This window comes from Macrobrachium rosenbergii, chromosome 2 (assembly GCF_040412425.1).
Source record: "Macrobrachium rosenbergii isolate ZJJX-2024 chromosome 2, ASM4041242v1, whole genome shotgun sequence".
In the NCBI taxonomy this organism is placed as follows: domain Eukaryota; kingdom Metazoa; phylum Arthropoda; class Malacostraca; order Decapoda; family Palaemonidae; genus Macrobrachium; species Macrobrachium rosenbergii.
In genome coordinates, this window is record NC_089742.1 from 63,076,938 (window position 1) to 63,099,770 (window position 22,833).

General features: G+C 36.2%; 1 protein-coding gene across 1 annotated transcript in view; it reads left to right on the plus strand.

Moving 5' to 3' along the window:
* LOC136847834 (zinc finger protein 236-like) overlaps positions 1-22,833 on the plus strand; it is a 137,236-nt gene that overhangs the window by 43,387 nt on the left and 71,016 nt on the right. The window contains 5 exon segments of the mRNA XM_067119784.1: positions 4,430-4,480; positions 7,083-7,212; positions 8,316-8,457; positions 18,122-18,260; positions 18,500-18,639. Coding sequence (XP_066975885.1) covers positions 4,430-4,480; positions 7,083-7,212; positions 8,316-8,457; positions 18,122-18,260; positions 18,500-18,639 — 602 coding nt within the window.

The window sequence follows — 22,833 nt, forward strand, 5'->3', positions numbered from 1 at the left end:
CCCCTATGCAAACAGTCTTGTCAGCTCATTCCACATATAGTGTGCTGTGTTATGAAAAGTAGAACAAAGCTTATGAATAATCACTGTCATTTGTTAGGTTTAGCTCCTTAGCAAAATGCTTACATCTTCGCTATATTGGAGCTTAAACCTCATTATAAGTGCACTGTCAAATTCTGATCTCCTGGCACCCTTCATTGTTTTGCAACACTACAAACTTTTCTGGTTTTTGTTTTCAGCAAAAACCTAAAAATCTGCTGCTTTTGTTTCTGTAAACCTGCATGTGTGTGTGTGTATATATATATACAAATATACTGTACTGTATATATGAGAGAGAGAGAGAGACAGACAGAGACTATTGGCCCAGTTAGGTTGTTACACTGACAGATATCCATTTGCAAAAGTCAAATAATACATTTGTATTAAGAATACATAATGATAATATTAGTAAAACTTGTTGTACATACTGTATGCAATTATATTTCATGCATTATTGTCATATCGTATTATAATTTATGAATATGGCAAATGCACCATTTGCATTTTGCTAATGTTTACATTCTTAAAATCGTCAGTTGATTGCATCTTTCCGACATCATCACAGCCATTAGTTGCTAAATTAAACGCATTTCGGAGATGTGTTTTATATGTAAATTATCAAAGCAGAGTTGAAAAATTTAGCTTACTTTATAAGTAAATGAAATGAAGTAAAGCTGTGATTTCGCCAATATCAGATGTTGCTTTTGCCTCTTCCAAATGTTTTGTGGCTTGCACATTATTTGTTTCTTCTGCCACAGCTAGAACTGTAAATTTAGTGGCACACTTTTTTAAACACTTTCCTTTCCATGGAGGGAAGGATGAGTAAAGATTTATTTTATTCTTATTTATAGAAGTCACCGTTGAAAATTAGCAAATTTTTAACAAGTTGACAACTGTATCACAACCTTTAATAAACGTATGTTAGTTACAGTAACTTACATTGCCAAACGGCTGTTTCTCAATTTGATTGTTTATGCCAGTACTTGCTGGTGTTTATGCCAGTGTCTTGCATGTAGTAATGATTGGTTGTTAATTATAAGAATAGTAATGAATTCTTAGACAAGTCACAGTGTTGGTAAGCCTGATTTAATATATGAAGATTCGCTGACTTCTAGGCATATTTATTAGTTAAAAGCTAACTCAGATATAACATACATTATCAGTGTTATCTACTGAAACTGAGACAAGCATAGCATAGTGTAATCTAGTGAAAATACATCTTGCACTATACACAATGTATATGATGAAATCATGTTTTTAGATGAAATTTTAGTGATTGGAAGATACACAAGTACTGTATATATACACAAATTATGGTTCTTTTGTATGCTGTATATTTTTGAGTTTCACAGAATGTTTTTGTTGGAAATAAACTGTGCTTGTGTCTCTATGAAGCAAGCTTCAGTTGTAGTTCTTCATTGGAGGGGGGTAGAACTCTCGGCTAGCACGCTGTTGGCCCAGCCTTCGACTCTCTGACCTCCGATGAAGAATTAGAGGAATTTATTTCTGGTGATGGAAATTTATTTCTCGTCATAATGTGGTTCAGATTCCACAATAAGCTGTAGGTCCCGTTCCTAGGCAACCAGTTGGTTCTTAGCCACGTAAAATAAATCCAATCCTTCGGGCCAGCCCTAGGAGAGCTGTTAATCAGCTCAGTGGTCTGGTTAAACTAAGATATACTCTCTCCAGAATCCCCCCCCCCCCAAAAGAAGTAAAACGTGTGGCACCGCCCTTGTAGCCGCTCAAGAACTAATGGCGGTTGATTAAAAAATATCCCAGATTTTAGGAGTTTCCAGACCACAGAATGTTGGATTTTTGAGGCCGGACTGTATTGTAAACTTTTAGTACTCTGGGATACTGTAGGCAGTCCCCGCTTATCGGCGGTATCTGTTAATGGTGTTTAGGTTTAACGATGCTTGGCTAAAGACGTCGTTAACCAGATTTTTAGAGCTGGTAAGTGATTTTTGGTGCCGGTAGGTGATTTATTGGCATCAGTAGGTGTTGTATTGTCATTGGTCGGTTTAATGGCGCCAGTTGGCACTTACAGTATTGTAAATGCCATTTATTACCATAATTACTGTGATGTTCCGATTATCAACGATTTTTGGTTATCGGCACTGCCAGGAGTGGAACCCCTGCCATTAACCGGGGACTTTCTATTGAATTAACATCAAAGAATATATCTCTCTTATTATATATATCTATATATATTTTTATATCTAAGTCTATCTTCTAAGGGATTATTTTTCAGAAAAGTATAAATATAAATTGGCAATGTTAGGGCCGTAAAACCCATGTATCTATTTTTTGTCTATAGTTATGGTTGATAAAAAATTTTAGTACTATAACAAATTATAAGACCACAGTGCATCAAATTAGATCCTCAGTTGGTAACGTTGTATATAGAGTACTAAAATCCAACAAAGATAGCATAAAATTACCGGGACCTATGGGGTTATTGTTACATGATTGAATTAATTTTTAGCTTTCTACTGTTATTTTTAATGATCCAATTAATATTAACAGTATTATCAAATATTTTATAAAGTTTATCTAAAATTAAGTTAGGCGTATTATTTATATCTTAATGCAATTTCGTGAGCTCATTAAACAGTTATACCTTGGTTCACGAAGTTAATTTGTTCAAGGAAGCAGTTTGTGACCCGAAAAGTTTGTGTCTTGAATCAGTTTTTCCCATTTAAAGTAATGTAAATACAAATAATTTGTTCAAACCTCAGAAACACTAATTTTTAAATTTTTTTTTTTTTTTGTTTAACTGGGACAAAGCATATAGACTTAAATTAAAAATAAACTTGATTATATACAAGTACAGTAGCGCACTGAGATAACAGACCATTGTATATTATTTTTACTATTATTTTTACTGATACATCGGTGCGAAATGGAAATATCGACTTGAGGGTTTTCGCCTCCAGATCGAGTGCCAAACTGTTTTTTCAAATCAGGTGCTCGTAGTGGGTACACCACTCACCCACTAGCATCCCTTGAGTTATTGTTATGATTCCTTTATTAATTTACACTGCTTTCATCTCTAAAAATTATGCTAAAGCTTTTACTGTCCTGCAGTTTATACTGTATTAACAAATAGCTGTTTGCTGATGCCAGTTACCGTAACTAACACATGTTTACTAAGAGTTGTGTTACAGTTGTCTTGTTAAAAACTTGCTTATTTGCAGTGTAATTCCATAAATAATAATCAAATACATTTTCATTCATTCGTCTTGCAGTGGAGAAGAAGGTTTTAAGGAAGTATACCACTAACTTCAAGCAGCAGGTATTATAGCTGTGGCAAAAGAAATGAATAATGAACAGACTCCAAAATGAGCTGAAAGCAAAAGCAGTGCCTGAAACTGACAAAATCACACATGTACTTCATTTAATTAGTGCATTTATAAATAAAGTAGTTGCAATTTTTAAACCCAGATTTGATAATTTATGAAAGAAATGTCTGAATTAAGTTGCATTCAGCAACTAAGGATAGTGATGATGTCGGTAAAACACAATCAGCTGATGATTTTAAGAATGTAAACAAAACCAGAATGCACATGGCGCATGATCATTCTGTTCATATTTTGTAATACGATAATGTGACAATAATACATTCAATATGAAAAGAGACAGTAAAACAACAGTTTTATTAAAATATTATTATTCTTGACACAACTATTATTCGACTTTTGCAAATCGATATATTGGTGTAACAACCTAACTTGGGCAATAATTCTCTCTCTCTCTCTCTCTCTCTCTCTCTCTCTCTCTCTCTCTCTCTCTCTCTCTCTCTCTCTCTCTCTCTCTCTCCATTGATCTACTGCTACTGCTATACTTATGACGATGCTCCATCCTCCACTAAAAAAATTGGGTGCTCTCAATGGACCCTTTTGGGGGATGTTTGTGTGTTCGTGGCCTGAGGCACGGTTCGTGAACTGGAACAAAAAATTTCTGAACATCTGGTTCGTAACCCGATTTGTTTGTGACCAGGACTGTTCGTTAACTGATGTACCACTGTATATCTAAATTTTAGGACTTTACAAAATTTTGGTATGGTATACATGAAAGGTAAATTATATGAACTGGGTATCACTTTATAAGACTTCAGTATGTGTACAAACAGTTTATCAATATCTTTTTGATCAATATTGCTCCTGTCAAAGTATTACTAGATTCTAATTTTGTGATGGAAACGTGAGCATAAGATTTTTTTTTACTACCAGCCTTATCTATGGGCAATAACATGTACAGTATTCTGAATATTCTTAACTCAAGGGTACTGCATCAGAATTTTAGTAGATTTTGGAGATGGTGCAAATTAATTTGGTTTTCACCATTTGGTTGAGAAACAGCCTTTTTCTGAAAATATTCTCTTTTATTGCAGAATACTGATCCAATTGTGATTTTTAAAGAAGAACATGAGGAAAGAAGCAAGGTATGGGTTTTTTCAAATAATGAAATATACAGTAATAGGCTAGAAATTGGTGTAAATGCTTTGTATGAAGAGTTGGTTTATTCATCTTCAGTTGCCCAACTGTATGCTTGTTGTATCACCTTGCCCGAAAGTTGAACTGCTAGGAACTGTACTGTGCTTAGAGGAATTACTGAAGATGCCTTGGAAGGCTTATTTTTCTTTTTGGTACAACAAAACAAAATTAATAAGCATATTAGAAATAAAATTGTTATTAATATTAATTGTTTTTCATTCATTATCAATATTCTAATCTGCCAGTAAAATTCATAATTGCATTAGAGAAATTATAGATGGGTACCCTGTTTAGATAAGATTACATTGTCTTTCATATTATGTATTACACATATGAAAGGCTGATGATGCTTCCAAGACTTGGCAATGAAACTTACATATTTTTATGCAGTGGATTTTTTATATACACTAAAGGGAAAACTGTGGCAATGAATTAAATTAATTGCATGTGTATTTTAACTCCCAAGTTAATGATATACAGATGATGATTGTGAGCATATAGTGTTTTTGTTTGTATATACATGGCAGTGCATTTTTAAAACATTACTTATAAGTTTTTAGCTTGCATGGATAAATTAACATTTTTAACCCTTAAGATGCCAGTGATATCATGCAAATGTCATCCCTAAAGGTTCTGATGATGTCAGATGATATTTTTCCTTGAAAATTTTGAAAAAACAATTAGTATAGATATTTCAGTGCCAGGTAGCATTAGGATGACATCTGGAGAATAGTAGTGGATGATTTAACTCCATTACCCCCAGAAGTATTGGTAGTTCATTAAAATAGGTGTGAAATAGAGAATCGTAGAAATTTCTGCCCATTTGTCTTTACATTTTTTTAAGCAACACAAAATTTTAAAATCTTGTACTCACTTTTTAAAAATATTTATTTCTGAAAATTAAAGACATTTCTATTCTCAGTTAACTTCAGCAAATCATTCTGAGTTTTTTGTGTTGTTTTCCACTTTTCAATGTCTTAAGAAAGTGCAGTTACTAAGCCCCAAAATCAGACAAAACCAGCAGTTATATCGTGGAAAAAAAATTTATAGGGGTTGATGAATAAAATTATTATTCTTAACTTTATAAGCAGTTAGCCAGAAGTGAATATGTTTTACCACTGATGTATTTTTCCAATAGTTAAGAATACATGATTATTACGTATAAGCAGCACTGTGCTGATAACATCTGGTCATATTTTCTGATTATTTTTATGTGTGGGCATACAATTTGCATTTCTTAGTTTGATTAATTCCATTTTCTGGTCAGTGGCAGTTGACCTTGAGCTGAACTAATATTTGTAATAAGTAAGCAATAGTTAAAGGTGGATGGAACATTTCTTGGCAAAGGCAAATCTGTGATTTTTTTTGTTTGTTCTCCTATTTTGTCTGTGGGGTTATCAACAGAGAAATGATGTGTCACCATTCACGAACCTTTTTTCCTAAGATAATTAGGTTAGTTTCTCAGTTATGTTAATTTGTTTGGAATTTGTCATATGTTTTTTAATGGATTTCATTCACATGTGTATGTGCACAGGGCTGTTTATTCTTCAAAAAGAAATGTTTATTCTTCCAATATATTTTATATGTTTTCTATGTACTGTAATCCACTAACATGTCTTAGTGGAATTCAAGTACCAAATTTTTTATGTCACTAACATTGGTCATCTCCAGTTATATGGAGATGACAGCTGAAAAGTTCAGCCATTATATGACTCTTAAAGTCACCATTTAGTATTGATAAAAATTGGGTCCTTGTAAGTCTCATAAACACATGAAAACTGTGTGCCATAGATAAAAAAATTTCCTGCTTTTACTTATCATGCCCTGGTTTGTAATCCTCCACTGATCACACATCTCAGAGTCAAAGACTAAGGAAAAGGAGTAACACAGTTGAGACAATGTTCTTCTTGTACCCTGGACCTTCAAGCCAGTCTTGTGAGCACTAGATAAGTTAGCTCATTTTTGTATTTAAACTACTTAGTAATGTACCTGTGGAAGTTTGCTATCTTTGAACTGTTTTGCTCATTGTAATAAGAAGTTTGATTTTTGGTTCCTCCTTTTGCCCAGGTATAATGAAATTACTAAAAGTAGACTTTGCATCAGTAAAATCAAAACTTGATGTTTATTCATCCAGTTTTGAAAACAAAGATAGGTATACTCTACCACATAGGAGCAGTAATCAGCTTTTTCTCAAGAAACTGAGAATCCAGCTAAGAAACAATGATCATTACAGTTTTTGGATACTGATGATTTTAGTAGATGAATATTTATTAATAATAATAATAGTAGCATATGAATAAAAGGATTGATGTGCTGTTTAAGACTTTCAAACTGCTAGTTCGTTCGGAGGGTTTGTATTGTAAGTGTTTAAATTGGATCACTTAAATATCTTGAATTAGACTGATTAAGTGATTATTATTTACAAGGCTATTATCATCTGCTATTGATGTAATGACTTCCTGCCTGAGGAAATTATGTGAAAATTTTTATTTTTTGTTACACAAATACTGTAATTGTGGTCCTATCATCTCTTTCTCTCTGTTTTTCTAGTCATTATCTTCAGGCAATGACCCAGCAAGTACAAATGTCTCTGATAGTGTTAGCGATCGGGATATTTTGCAGCAAGCATTGAACAATATTGGCCTCACTCAACCAAAGGACCAACAGCAAGATATGAAAGGTTTGTTTTTTCCTTTTGCTTTGAAATTTTTTTTTTTTTAACTTGTACTGATTATTTGGCTTAGAGCATACTCTGAGTAGGGTTTGGGATTGATATTAGTACTGCGTATTGCTTTTATTTGTATAATTGCCATCACAGTAATAGAAGTCATTTTAACTTTTACAGATTTATTATGATGATGAACATAAGAAAAGTTAGAAAGCAAGTCATGTTGTTTATTTGTAAACTGATTGTTATGCAATAATGCACTATGAAATATTGCTAAAGTATGTTACATTATGCAGCCGTGCCACTTAGTAGCCGTTCATATACAGCAGTGTAGAAAGAATTAATATTTATGTAAAACTAATGAATGGAAATTATTTAATTAATTTTTTTCTTATTTTTCATAATTATAAGTAAGTTTCTTAGAAACACAAGGTTAAGTAAATTTTTTATAGTTTAGCTGCTGCTTAGTCCTCGAAGAAGTTACCTCTTGCTAGAGGCTGCATAAGGCAGACCAATATCAAGAATTCTGTCATTGATGCCTGTTGGCATGACCCAGAATCTGTTTACGTTCCTCCCTGTCTTGAGTCAATTTATACTTACAGCCTAGACCAGTTATGGGAGAATTCTTGATATTAGTCAGTCTGTGTTATAAAGTCCCAGTGAGACTATGAGGGTGACTCCTTTGAGGATGCACAGTAGCTACCAAAAATAGGTTTTTCCTGTGTCAAAACTTGTCTTCTTTATGAATTACAACTTAGGATTCTAGATACTGCTGTCTTTTTTGTGAACTAAAATGTGTGAAGTTGGAGTTCTTAGAACTTAATGATACTTATACATTTTAGTAACGTTTAAAGGAAACTTCTGCATTTGGTTAGAATGTTTGTTGGCCTTAGGCATTTCTTTAAATATTAAAATTTACATGATTTTCCATCTCAGAATAAATATTTTTCTGTTCTGTATTTGGGTTTGGAAAGACTCTCTACATAATTAACACAGAAAATTAATTACTAATTACCCTTTACTCTACTTGAGTACAGGTATTTCAGTTCTGATGGAAAGTACACATAGTTTATATGCTATTCATAGTAACATATTTTTCCTTTCTTACTTTTCAGAAGAGAAAAATTTGTCAAACTTCAAAGACAGAATAAGTGGAGGGACTCTACCTATAAATGATAATGAAGAACTTAATATAAGAGAGACCAAGAATGTTCAAGTGAGAACATTGGTTGATCGTACATACGAAAATGGAGTTAGGTAAGCCTGTTTAGAATTTTTTATCTGACATTAAGTTTATTTAAAAAATTTTTTAGGGGACAGAAAACAGCCATTATTTTGTAGTAGGCTGTCTAAAACTTTTGTTTTGTAAGATTCCACGTTGTTGTGGAAATCTTGTTACTTTTCTCTTGATATTGTTCTAAGTTACAAACAGGTTGCTGTGTGTGAGTCTGAGAGCTGCGTGTCTAGTGTTAATGATGCCCAGCATTATGGGTTTTTACCCAAAAAAGTTAGTCAAACCATATGTGACAGCTTATGGGCATAGCAGTTTTTATTTTTTTAATTCATATCAAGGAGAAAGGGATGCACTGTTGTGCAGAACATATACAGTGCTACCCCCATTTTTATCCGGTAATAGGTTCCAGAACCTACCACAGAAATGCAAAATCCAGAAAATGCAAAAAGCCCCTCTGTAAATGTTTATAACTGGCTTATAACTGCCAAATACCATGTACTCCTTAAACTAAAATGCTAATAACTGCCTATTTTAACATTTTACTGCTTAATTTGAAAGTTCAAACAAAAATATACCTTAAATTATCATACTATAACAATTTGATACCATTTCAAACAAATTACACCCCAAATCATCATCCCAAAGCACCCAAAGTAACCTCACATTACAGTACAGTACTCTCCTACTACTGTTGCTCTAAAGTAGGCTATATACACCCTAAAATGCTGATAACTGCCTATTTTAACAGGTCATCGCCAAACTTGACGGTTCAAACAAAAATATACAGTGAACCCCCCGTATTCTTGTTGTCAACGTTCGCAGACTCACGCATTCGCGGGTTTCTCTGTGGAACATATCTAGTCATCATTCGCGGAAAATTCGCCGATTCGCGGTATTTTTCACTGAGAAATATTCACTACTTACTGTATTTTCATATAATTTTCATGAATAAATGCACTTTTTGTGATAAAACTATTAAAATATTCAGGTATAAGCATTTTTACAGGGTTTTTCTGTGTTTAAGCTATCAAAATGGGCAGTTCTAAGTGTTTTTAGAGGGGTTTTAAGCATTTGCGGATTTGACCCATTCACGGGGGGGTGTGGGACGCATCCCCCGTGAATACGGGGGGTTCACTGTACCTCAGATTATCATCCCAGACCACCCTAATATCATTTCAAAGTCATGTTGCAAAATTAAGTTCAAGCTACAACTGTTACTTTTACGTATCCGCTATCATTCAGACACGTTTTCATTGGCCTTCTTAACTTTACGCATCATTCTGCTCATATTGTATGTAATCCGCTGGGCGTATATTTTATGTATATTTTCCTGTGTTGTAAGATGATTTCGAAATGATATTTACTGTGAATGTACGCATTTTAGGATAGTACTACTGTATAGACCATATCTAAAGTACATGGGTAGTTTAGATCGACCAGACACATACATACCTCCAGACAGAACGCTAGGTGTGTTAATTACGTCATGCTAGTATTTTCGTAATCAGGTACAAATACATTTGTGATAAAAATATGATTTACCTACAGTAAGTTGTTATTAATGTTTGAAATGATATTAATATAATTTCAAAGTCATCTTAAACATTTTACCTTTAAAAATATATATGTGAGAGAAAGAGAGAGAGAGAGATTTTTCAGTATCATTCATAGCTATTTTATTTAACCACCAAATGGGCAACATATAATAATATAGGCAGTCCCCGGTTATTGGTGGGGTTCCGTTTCTGAGGGTGTGGTGATAACTGGAAATTGGCAATTTTCGGCTATTTTGGGGGTTTATTGGCACCGAAAAGCGCCAACTTTCGGTTATTGGCGCCTGTTAGGTATGTATCGGCTCCAATACCCAATTATCGGCGCCGATAAGCAGAAATCTGTGATTTTCGGCGCCCGAAAATTGCCGATTTTCGTCGCTAGACAAGCATCGTAAAACTGGATCGCTGTTAACCGAGCCCGCCGTTAACCGGGGACTGCCTGTAATAATAATAATAATAATAATAATATACAGTAATTTAAAAATTTATGCATTTCTATCGTAAATTATGTGAAATTTTAAACAAACAGATACATATTCCCAATCTTTTCCAAAGCTTTCAAGTGAGGGGGTTGGACGTTGGACCTGCCATATGTGTCAGATATCTGACCATAAGGGTCACGGTCAGATGTTTGACATATATGACAGGTCCAACCTCCCCCCTCAAGCCAGAGCTGTGGAAAAGACTGGTAATATATATTTGTTTATTTAAAATTTCACATAATTTACATAGAAATGCATAAAATTTTTAATTACAGTATATTATTATTATTATTATATATATATATTTTTTTTTGGTGTATCACAGTCATCCTATTCAACTGGGTGGTTTTTATAGTGTGGGGTTCCAGGTTGCATCCTGCCTTCCTAGGAGTCCATCACTTTTCTCACTATGTGCGCTGTTTCTAGTAGCACACTTTTCTGCATGAGTCCTGGAGTTACTGTGGCATCTAGTTTTTCCAGATTCCTTTTTAGGGATCTTGGGATCGCGCCTAGTGTTCCTATGATTATGGGTACAATTTCCACTGGCATATTCCATATCTTTCGTATTTCGATATTTTCAGGTCTTGATACTTAATAATTTTTTCTCTTTCTTTCTTATCTACTCTGGTGTCCCATGGTATTGCAACTTCAATGAGTGGTACTTTCTTCTTGATTTTGTCAATCAACGTCACGTTTGGTCTATTGGCACATATCGCCCTATCTGTTCTGGTACCATAGTCCCAGAGGAGCTTTGCCTGATCGTTTTCTATCACTCCCACTGGTTGATGTTCATACCACATATTACTGCAAGCTAGCTGGTGCTTCTTGCACAGGCTCCAGTGGAGGGCTTTTGCTACCGAATCATGCCTCTTTTTGTACTGGTTCTGTGCAAGCGCCGGACATTCGCTTGCTATGTGGTTTATGGTCTCATCTTTCATATTGCACTTCCTGCATATGGGTGAGATTTTATTTCCATCTATTGTTCTTTGGACATATCTGGTTCTTAGGGCCTGATCTTGTGCCGCTGTTAGCGTTCCTTCTGTTTCCTTGAGTTCTTCCCTCTGTAGCCATTGCCATGTTTCATAGCTGGCCAGTTCTTTTCTCTGTCTCATGTACTGTCCGTTCATTGGTTTGTTGTGCCATTCCTCTGTTCTGTTTTTCATTCTCCTGTCTCTGTATATTTCTGGGTCTTCATCCACTTTTATCAGTCCTTCCCATGCAGTCCTTAGCCACTCGTCTTCACTGGTTTTCAGATTTTGCCCCAGTGCTCTATTCTCGATGTTGATGCAGCCCTCTTTGTTTAGTAGCCCTCTCACCCTTCCTTTCGTGTTATGTATAGTCTGTCTGTATTTGCTCTTGGGTGTAGTCTTTGTGTATTGTCATGTATTTTCTAGTTTTCTGTTCTATGCTGTGGAGTTCAGCCTTCGTCCATTCCACTACTCCTGCACTGTATCTGATTACTGGTACTGCCCATGTGTTTATGGCTTTCGTCATGTTCCCGGCGCTGAGTTTTGACTTGAGTATTGCCTTAAGTCTCTGCATATATTCTTTCCTGATTGTGTCCTTCATCTCTTGGTGTTCTATATCCTCTCCTTCTATTATTCCCAGGTATTTGTATCCTGTCTCATCTATGTGTTTGATGCTATTCCCGTCTGGTAGCTTTATCCCTTCAGTTGTTGTTATGTTACTTTGCTGCCTTATTATTATTAGTATATTATTATTATTAGCACGCACCTCCACTGAAGAGAAGTCCGCAATAAGGAAAATAGAAAAAGTCTTCTACAAAATAAATGCAGCTGAAGCAGCAATAATATTCAATAGAACCTATTATTATTATTATTATTATTATTTGAAGGGAGTAGACCCTCTTTTAAACAGGTCTTATTAAAAAGGATGGCTGTATTATGCGAATTTATCTTATATAGTGGCTTTTCTATCCTCCTTATGATTCGCTTTTCAGGCTCAGCAATGTTAGTCAGTAACTGGCCGATATTCATGTTGGAAAAGGACAGTGCGGAATATTGGAAGTCTTTTATTACAATATTCAATCAGAAATCGTTCATCTGGGTTCAGGTTCTATTGTAGGTACTGTCGACATGTTTCGACCAGCTCGTTGGTCATCCTCTGGACGTGGTTGCAGGAGGTCTGAAGAAACGATGTGCTCGGGTTGGTATTTATAGGGGAGGTCATGATCGGTGCTGAATTATGATTGGCTGCCCGGGGGCATGTACCGGCGGAGCCTTCCCATCCAAGTTCTGTTTTCGTCTTGCGTGCGGCGGCGTTGTAGTGCTGAGGATGAAGAGAAGAATTTCGATCCTCGGATGCCGAATTTTGATTTGCTTATACGCTATGGGGATCGCCGTGCATGTCTCCTGGCTGCCGTGGGGAGGAGAAAGGTTTCTTGCGTAATGTTTGAGTGTTGGTTTCTCCTTCCCAATGTGCAATGCTTCCAAGAGGCGAGGCGGCGGTGGTCGGTAATTTGGTCAATCACTTGATGTTCGTGATTATGTCTTTTCTTGCTATCCTCTGGTTATGGACGGTCCTGGCATGATTAAAGATAGCCCCTTTCTTGGGCGTGGCAGGAAATCCTTTGGAGAAACGCATGGTGGTCATACCGATGTAGGAACCGAGGCATCCTCGGACGGGCATGAGTACCGGTATACCACATTGGTCTTCTTCAAGGGGTCCTGCTGAGGGGGCTGGGTTGTTTGCGCATAACCAGGCTGCTCGTCTTTCTGCTCTTGTAATAGATGACCAGATGTATGTTTCTGTTGAGTCAACAGGGCTGACATTATTCTTGATGATGTTTTTGAGGGCGCGTTCGTCTTCTTTATATTTATGATGAAATTGCCTTTTGTAGAAGAGCTCTATGCGTTCAGGGGCATCGGGGCGAGGTTCCCGACAGCGAAACATTCACCGCCGAATGAACAACATTTAGCGATATCACGATATCAACAACACAACACAGTAAGGAATTTACTGTCCACTCTCTCTTAATAAATAAGTGAAGATATATTTTTTTGCATCTTGCTATAAGATTGAAAATTAAGAACTCTCTCTAGTGAATAAAATTCTTTTGCATAAATACCAGCATTACTCTCTCTATGATAAATTAATTATTTAGTAAATAATTTAGATAGGAATTAGCTATTTTTACTCGGTTGGTGATGATTATTTGAGAAGTTATATATGTAATTTTTGTGTACTTATTATAATGAATTTTAATGATATGATGCCCAATTTCATATAAGAATTTATTTTGAGTATTGAAAAAGGTTTTAATTGTGCACTTGAACTCAATAGAGAATTTAATTTTTTTGTGTGTGACAATTTGACAAATTGTTTTTAATCTTGGTACAATATAACGAAAATTTTTTTTTTTTTTTGATTGATGTACTCTGAGTGAAAAATTTTTTTGTGTGTGGACATGCAACGAGTATTTGATGAACTACTGAATACTGTTAGACATTCACATTACGATTTAAGACCGTCGACAATTAGACAAAGTCGAATTTCAAGACTAAAATTTGTAATGTTTTTATCGTTCCTTTTTTTACGTTCTTCGTTATATGATTGCATAGATTTTAGTCTTTTCTTCTTACCTTGGTTTCTTTTCGAGGTGTCCTTCAGACGCCGCATGGATGATGTGCTATCTTTGTATATTTATTCCTTTTAAATATTGATATCTCTCAGAAAGGCGTATAGAGACGAGATCGGTAATTTCTTCACTTTAATTAGTACTTAATATTATAAAGATCAGTACAAAATTAACAAGTTACAATGATGAAAAAACGAATCACTCTTGAATCAGTCTATATGGGGAACACGGAAGCGATTGGGAGAAGTACTCTCCTTGAAGGACACAGTTCTGACTCGTCTCCTCGTCGGTCTCACTCGTTGAACCTCAGGAAACTTGCTATCTGTAAATCTCCACCTCCTTCTAGCCTTATTGGAAGGATTAATCAGCAAGGCCTCCTTCAAGTAGCTGATTGGAAGGACTGTAGTGGGTGTGATTCAAATCTCTCCTTAGAGGACTTGATAGGAGGTGATCTTAGGAGGGTGTGGGAAAGACCCCTCCACACATAATTGATTGGAGGTTGAAGAAGTATATCACTTGGGTCAACCCCAAATTCCTGGAACTTCCAAAAACACCTTCCGGAGAAGGCGGGGCTATAGAATCAGCTGTTGTAAGCATTTAGACTGTGCTGACTCATGTTTTGCTTGGCTTCAATCGCGAGGCCATTATTTCCCATTTTTACGACTGTTTTTATGGCTTAAACACGATATACTGCAATGTAAACATCTCGCGTATTGATAACACGACACAACAGCATTTGGCCGTTATCACTGTGTTCTTTGCCTCTCTCTTTACTCTTATTTCTCTCTCCTTTCTCTCCTAACTTTTTCTCTTTCTATCTCTCTCTCTCTCTCTCTCTCTCTCTCTCTCTCTCTCTCTCTCTCTCTCTCTCTCTCTCTCTCTCTCTTTTCTATTTAATTTCCCTATCTATTCTACACCACAGCAAAACTGCTTGAGCAATTTGTGAAAATATCAGAAAGTTTCTGGAAAATATGCTGAGAAAAATTGTCAGAAACAATAATTGTCAGTTCTGCTTCATGCCAGAGCTCAACTATAGAGGCCTTCTTTATATTGAAGCACCTAAAGGAAACGAGTCATGTAATGAGGATTATACCACATATTGGTGGATCTTGAAAAGCAATTGTCAGAGAACCAAGAGAAATAGATGGGCATTACTGTAATTCTTATGGTCTCCTCTGTTGTCTTTACTGTAATATATTAGAACAAATACTCCTTTTACCCATTCCTTCTGAACTTTTCCCTCATCCAGTCTGGCTTGAGTGTGTGCAGTATCCTCAAGTGTCTCCATCCCCCAACCTCTTCCTGAATTCACAAAGAATGGTTCATCTCTGTGGCTATCCCAGGATGAGACACCTAGATCTCTCTAGTAAGGAAAGAAGTGTAAAAACATTATTAAACTACTGCTAGTCATAAGTTCTCCTTATCCTTCTGTAAGGATTGAGGAGGATGAAGAGGCAAATGCCAGGTTGATCTTCTAGGAATGACCTGTAGAAAGGATTGATCATACCTGCAACATTGGTAAAATCTGCTTTCCCTTTGAACACCTTTCATGAAGGTCAGAAGAAAAGGATATCTTAGACTGAAACTTATCTGGCATGACCCTGAATCTAGTGAAGTGAGGGTATGATCCCTGATAAGTAAGGTAGCAGTTTATGTGAAAGATATCCTTTATATGCTTCTTAAGCCAACTGAGTAAATCTAGTTAAGTGAGGGTGCAATCCCTCACAGGCAAGGTAGGGGTGTATTTGAAAGATATCCTATATATGCCTCTTAAGCCAAGTGGGTCACCTTCACTTTGCAGAACAAGTCTCATCAGGTGCCATTTGAGGATGGCATTAAACATTTCTTTTGGAAAGGTTTCTGAATGATGTCTTTACCACTATGCTATGCATTTTGGTAGAGCAGGGCATTGCAACATCAACACAAGAGCTATATGCTATGTAATGTAACCAAAAACTGTCTGGTTGTTGTGAAGAAATGTAACAAGTAGAAGACAGATCCATCCAACTGCTGAATCCCAGGAAGGTGAGATGTCTGGAGACATGTTTGGGAGGCAGCTGTGATGATGTGTGTTGAAATCTTATAGAGACTTCTTTATATAAAACCTCTTGTTGTGACCATTGAACATCTCTGTGAAGAGGAAGTGTTGAAAACCTGGGAAGGGTGCATGTTGCCAAGGAAGAATTTCTGTTCTCTTTATGTTAGACACCATTCTCACAGGTTAGGAAATCAGGTTGGTCTCCAAGTTAAAAATTGTCAGGTGGTCACAAAAAATATGTACCTGGGCTCCTACCTTGGAGCCCTTAGAGCTCCAGTGCTAGATGCCATTGTCTATACTCTTGGCTACCATCCCAGTAAATGAAAGGATGATTGCAATCAAAGAAAGAAGAAACAACTTTCCAAGCTATTGTCAAAGTGATGATCCTTTGAACTTCAAAGAAGAGAGAGATGCCTTGTGTATAAAAATATCTTGGATGAAGAAGAATCATAAAAAGGTTAATCTGGCAAGGAAGGGTATCCAGTCAAAGGATGAACAGCCAGAGTGTAAGTTTTAGCCTTTAGAGAGGTGGAGGAAGGCTACTCTGTTCAAACGATTGAGGGCAGATCAAACAGTTTGACAGAACTAATTTTCCAGTTCCAGCAGTTGCGGAAGTACACAAAAAATATCCTAGATGTCATCTAGTTTACAATTTTCGTTATAACCTCCCACTGGCCACCTCAGTGGATATGTAAAAAACAGGTGCCATCTTAGTCACCATTGGTCACCTTTGTGTCTCTGGCATTATTCAGTCTGAGCTATTCCTTGAGATTCAGTATATCTTAGAAATCTGGTCTACTTACCCCATGTGTAAAAGCCTCCAGAACCTGCATCCATTGCTGCCATTTCTTTCATTGTGGATGTACATCTGCATTTCAAGAAAAATTCCTGAAGGCTCATAACTGCAGATAGGCGGGAGTACAGATCTCGGAGTTGCTTGCTTCTGGAGTAGCCCTGACAAAGCTGTAGCAAACTGCATTGTAAACATGCTGAAAGATAATGCTGTCTCACACATGGACAAGTTTTTAGTGATACAGAAACTCACTAAATCTCAAGAAGAAAGTAGAAAGAGACATACAAAAGAAAGAATCCCAGAAGCTGTTACCTGCCAGCATTCTGAAAGGGAACTCCCCTTCTAACGGATAATCTACCACATATATTTTTTGCAGTGTTATCGTACAGTACCCAGTTTTCATCATACAGCACCATTTTTATTTCAGTTGTAATATGGAAGTTGTTACCATAAAATTCCTCTTCTTCTCCTTCTTATGAGCCTTTTTCAGTTGTTTCTATCTTGTGTCCTTTCATCTATTCCTTTGTTTCTCATGTCTTCTAAAATGCAATTTTACAATGGTACAATTTCATAATTTATTGTAGTTATAAGAAAGAAAAATTTAATATAAACAATATAACAATTGCATCTCATTTATTACTGTAATAATAAAAGTGGCAGTAGTGATCAATGTAAGCTATACAAAAGTTATTTCACATCGTGACTACTAGGAGGAGAGAGAAGTGAGATGTGTTGGAACATAAGCTGGTGGCACTGCCGTACTCTCCCATGGCAATTAGTGCCTCTTTTACTTTGTACTTGGTATTTTAGATTTAGTTGCATGACAAGAAGAGGGGTCATGTACAGGTATGAAAGGGAAGTATAAGGCAACGTGTAGAATTTAATAGAAAAAATAGAACTCAATTTTGTTATCAAATAGCTGTTAGAAACATGTCTAAGGTCAGTATTAATTTCAACACACATCCATTTAAGCCAGTCCAGAGATTTAATCTGTTAGCTTTATAGTACAATATGAAGTAATAATGGCTAAATGATAATAAATACCTACTGCAAGTTATAAGGATTATACAAGATCTGATAAATTTGGCATTGTGTTCTATGTAAGACTATGCTGTCTCTATGTAAGTACACAGGAAACAGCAGGAGTGATATTTTACAAAAATTAATGTGATGGTGATTATAAAGTCTGTGTGCACATTTCTTAAAGAGTTTTTTCCTCACAGGAAATATGCAGTTTTAGTGAAAACGTCCGGTGATACTAAATGGCATGTTTGCGTTAACAAAGATTGTACCAAAGAATTCAAAAAGCCTTCAGATCTTGTACGTCATATCAGAACTCACACCAACGACAAGCCCTTTAAGGTAAGCTTTGTTGCTTTTAATTTTGAGATAAAAACTGAATGAAGTCAAAGTTGCTCACAGAAGAGAATAAAACATTGATTACAGCAGCCATATTAAATAACTCAAATGTGGAAACCTGTAACATCTATATAGATGAAAATAACATTTAATATGGTTGGTAGAGATGAATGTTTCCAGAGTTTAAAAGCAGCTCTATTTTTTACATAAAAAAGGTAACATTTACTGTTCATTTGTTTCAGTGTACAAAATGCTTTCGAGCTTTCGCCTTGAAGAATACTCTAATGTCACATATGAAGACACACATTCCTGAAAAAGAATACACATGTGCTGAGTGCAACAAGAAATTCTCGAATGGCACATCTTTGAAAGTACATTCCTGGTAAGTTTACAATTTCTCTCCCTGCAGAGAGCTAGTATTTACTGTGATCTTTGTTCACCACAGTGTGGACACCACTACATGTTTTTGCAGTGTTCCTTTGCATCCAGATGCTCTACTTTCTACACTTTTCACCATTGTCAGCCTAGCAAAAAAGGCATCATAATGATATAGCTGATAAGTAAAGAGGCCTGATAAGTTGAGGCTTTGAAGTTTACAGGCTAGTGTAATAGTAATTGTAATCTTATTCTTAATAAGTAGTGCAGTAGGGTTTCTGCTCCTAGGGAATCATACATTCTCATATAACTTTGTGTTTTTTCTTGCCTGCAGTAATTGTAAGTTTCTCTTCCCTTAAAACTGTATTGTGTCGGCATGTGGAGCCAACAAATTTGGTCATGTAGGTGCAGTTGCCTCTCTGGTACAAGAATTGTTCACCTTGAACGAGTTAAGAAATGGGATAAATTTTATGGTTGGAATATCCACGCCTTGGAGCCAGATGATGAATTTTGAATTAGACAAGGATATAGGGACTTCATTGTGCGCATCTTTCTTGAAAAAAAAGTCAAGGCTCTATATCTGTCAAACGCAATAATGATCTCTTAGCATTAAAGGAATAATGTGAAACAGTCTCTTGAGTTTTACCCAGCTTACTCCTACCTGAATTTTATTGTTTATAATTGAAGACTGGATCCAAATACCTTAACTTTTTTCTATCATTTTTAAGATTATATAAATTTTAAGTAGTTACCTTTGCTAAATGATATGGATGAGTTAAATCTGTCTTAAACACAATAAAAAGAGGTTTTATGTAATTTTTACAACGTGCATAGTGGCTTGTTTTCTTAAAAAAAGTATGTTTAATTTTTACAAATTTATCCAGAAAAACAAAAGAGGAATATGATGCAAGACAGACTGATTGGGGTACTTGCTCATGGATATTTACTAGATAAGTTTGGGGCATTCTGTCTGTGTGACTTCTGTTATTAGAGGTGAGATTAATCTCTACTCAACTTTATAAGAGATTTATCAGTAGCAGTGACAAACTGTCTCTTTTGGGATGTGAACACTGACCTATGATTTGCCAGCCAGGCTAATGCTGTATTAACTTATTCACAGTGGGCATATAGAAAATGGAACCAGATGTGCTAATGCATATACTATACTTTGGAACCATAGAAGGCCTTTACAATAGAATTTTACTCACACTCTGCTGCACTAGCATTGACGTGAAGTGTGTACTATTAGCAAGAGATCTCACTTTAGGTATTTGAACCAGACCTATGATATGCCAGGCCAGTACTATATCCACTCAGCCAAAGGGGCATAAAATGATTGGAACCAAATATGCTACTGCATAGATATGGCTAGAAAGTCCCCGGTTAATGGCAGGGGTTCCGTCCCCGACCGAGTGCCGCTAACCGAAAATTGGCGATGATAGCGCTGAAAACCACGCTTAACGGCGCTGTTAACTGGAGATCGGCACTGAAAATCCGGTTAATGACATAGCTAGTCAAGCCCCGTTACACCAAAATGCTGTTAACCGATGCCGCCGGTAAGCAGGGACTGCCTGTACTGCAGGCCAGGTATGACTTTAAAATATATGGAGTAGCATGTTTGGTTCCACTCTTTATATTTCAGCTGTGGCTGAGTGGATATAATCCATAAATACCATTGTTTTCATTTTCTTGATGAGGTATTTGCTGTCCCGTGGAAGGATGCACATTGAGGAGTCCTACCCGGTGTCTTCAGTATTTGTATCAGGTGTCCATGGTTTTCCCAGCTTGGGGGTGTTATAGTCCAAACTGGTCAGGGTATTAGAACCATTCAGTACTACAGAAGCAGGAAAGTTGTCCTTAGTGAATCATCCACCTTTAAAGGGGATCTAAGAGATGAACTCAACTTCTGGCCCTGTTTTTTTTTTTTTTTTTTTTTTTTTTTTTTTTTTTTTCATCATCATCATCATCATCATGCTCCCAAAACCTAAATTATCCTGTGAGAGAACCAATCTCTGCATGAGTGGCATTCAAGGAGTTCTTTTTGGTGTGAAAAAGTTTTAGACAACATTCAATTCAGTGTCCCAAGTTGCCCTGAATTCCTGATAGGAATCATCAATAGCATCCCAGTATCAAGGATTTCCCTAACACTTTGTAAATCTCCTTCAGAAACTCTAACCCAGCTCTAGTCTGAATCTCCTTATTAGGAAGCACTGTCTGGATTGATTGTGCCAGGGCAGCTGTGTTGTCATTGCATGGCAAAAGATTGGGAGTGTCTGGTCAAAGTAAGGTATACTTAATTTTATTTTTCAGGTAAAGACCATTATCTGTAGGAGGAGCTGAAGCATCAGGGGTAGAAATCGGGCTCCTGTTAGGATCCTTCTTAGTATCAAATTGTTGCATGGCGATCCCAGATTTCCTTCTGTGGCTCCCCCTCTTGCAAAAGAAAAGGTGATGCCCTTGGGCACGATAGGGGGAGCTCAGTGGTGTGGTTCACTTCTTGCCCATTATTGGGGGCATCTACTTGAATGATGACTCTTGAGGAATCATATAGGGAGATCTTGGATTCCAGCATCTTGGAGTATTGGCCATGGCTAGGAATCTGCTTTGGAAGGTCAGAAAACTGCCAGAGTTTAGCTGGAAAAGTGTATTCTCTTCCCACTGAACTCCTTCTGAACCCTAGAGCCCAATGGACTAGTGTAACTAGCCTTTTTGTCATTTAGGCTTTGTACTAAGAGCATTTTGCATATTTTGAACATGTCCAGCAACCATCCAAATTTATCTTTGTGCCTGCAAGGTCTGTGTTCATGGCAGGTTGCATATTCCAGCCCCACAGACGAAAAGTGGATGGCATAGTTTGCTGTGGAACAAGTAACCTTTGAGTCATGCTTAATAGTTGTCTTGTAAGAAAAGAAACAAAAGTGTGAGAACATTTGGATGTTAGGCACATAAATTCACTGGATAAGTGCAAAGCACACCAGGATGAAATGGACTGACTTAGTTGTAAGTGCATGACTGATGACATCTTGTTAAGAGGAAAGCTCAATGGCTGATATAAAATGAAACATAAAAATTGCATTAATGATAACAATATAGTGTAGGGTATTTTATTTCCATAGGCAAAGGTATTTTGTCATTAAAACTTACTAAACACATCCAGGTAAGATAAGCTCATAGGCTAGTAATCTGTTAGTGTAATAATTCCGTAGGCTAAGGTGTTTTATCATTCAAACTTGCCTAACAAATCACAGTTAAAGTACCACCCATATAAGCATTGTTGGGTGGTACCATGCTTCAAATTATTATTCACTATCAGTGTTGTAAAGTCAAAGATTACAGGAATATTTCTCCTTTTATTTAAACAAGTAAAACTAATATTTCATTGGAACTGTAATTAGTTTGACAGAAATAATCAGTATGTGAAAGTATTTTCTACATCCCACCAAGAAGGGGCCATAAGAGTGTTGCTTAATCTTGGGTTCATTGATATAAGGATTGGCAAGGTAACACCCTTGTGGCAGATGAACATTTTTGAAAAGTAGATCTGCATACATAATGTAGAAAAATAAATTATGACACAAGAAAACCCTCATTATTAAATTTAACTGAGGTGGGAGATTCATTTGTATTATAAATCTCTTAGTAATATATTTAGATTGAAATTTAGCATGGTAGTCAGGAGAAAAAAGTGCTTGGATTAAAGAAAAACTATGAGGATATGCAAATAGGGACATGTTAGGCTAGCCATAAGATTGTTTCTTATATCAGAAGCTGAAATATTATACTGAGAGCAACAAGTCATCGGATGGGTAATGTAATAATAAAATTTCTAAGTTGGTGTAATTTAGAAACAGAGGTAAAGCCAAAGGGAAATAAGAAATGCATGACCCATTAGCCCAACAATGACTCTGTGCCCTGGGGATGCCCTTGTCAGAACAGATTTGATGATTACACACAAAAAATGGAAATTTAATGGAATACAATATTTTTGTTGGGAGTTTAAGACTGTGAACTTGACTTTCCTCAGCAAATAGTTGTGACATTTTGACAATGAAACTTTAATAATGAAAAAATCTTTGGAGCCAACAAATGCATGTTTACACAATGGCAGTACTAAGATTAATGACAGAATTGGCCAACTGCCATAAAGATGCATAAACCAGTAAAAGTCAGTTTCCAGTTTAACCTTTAATTTTTGACAAAA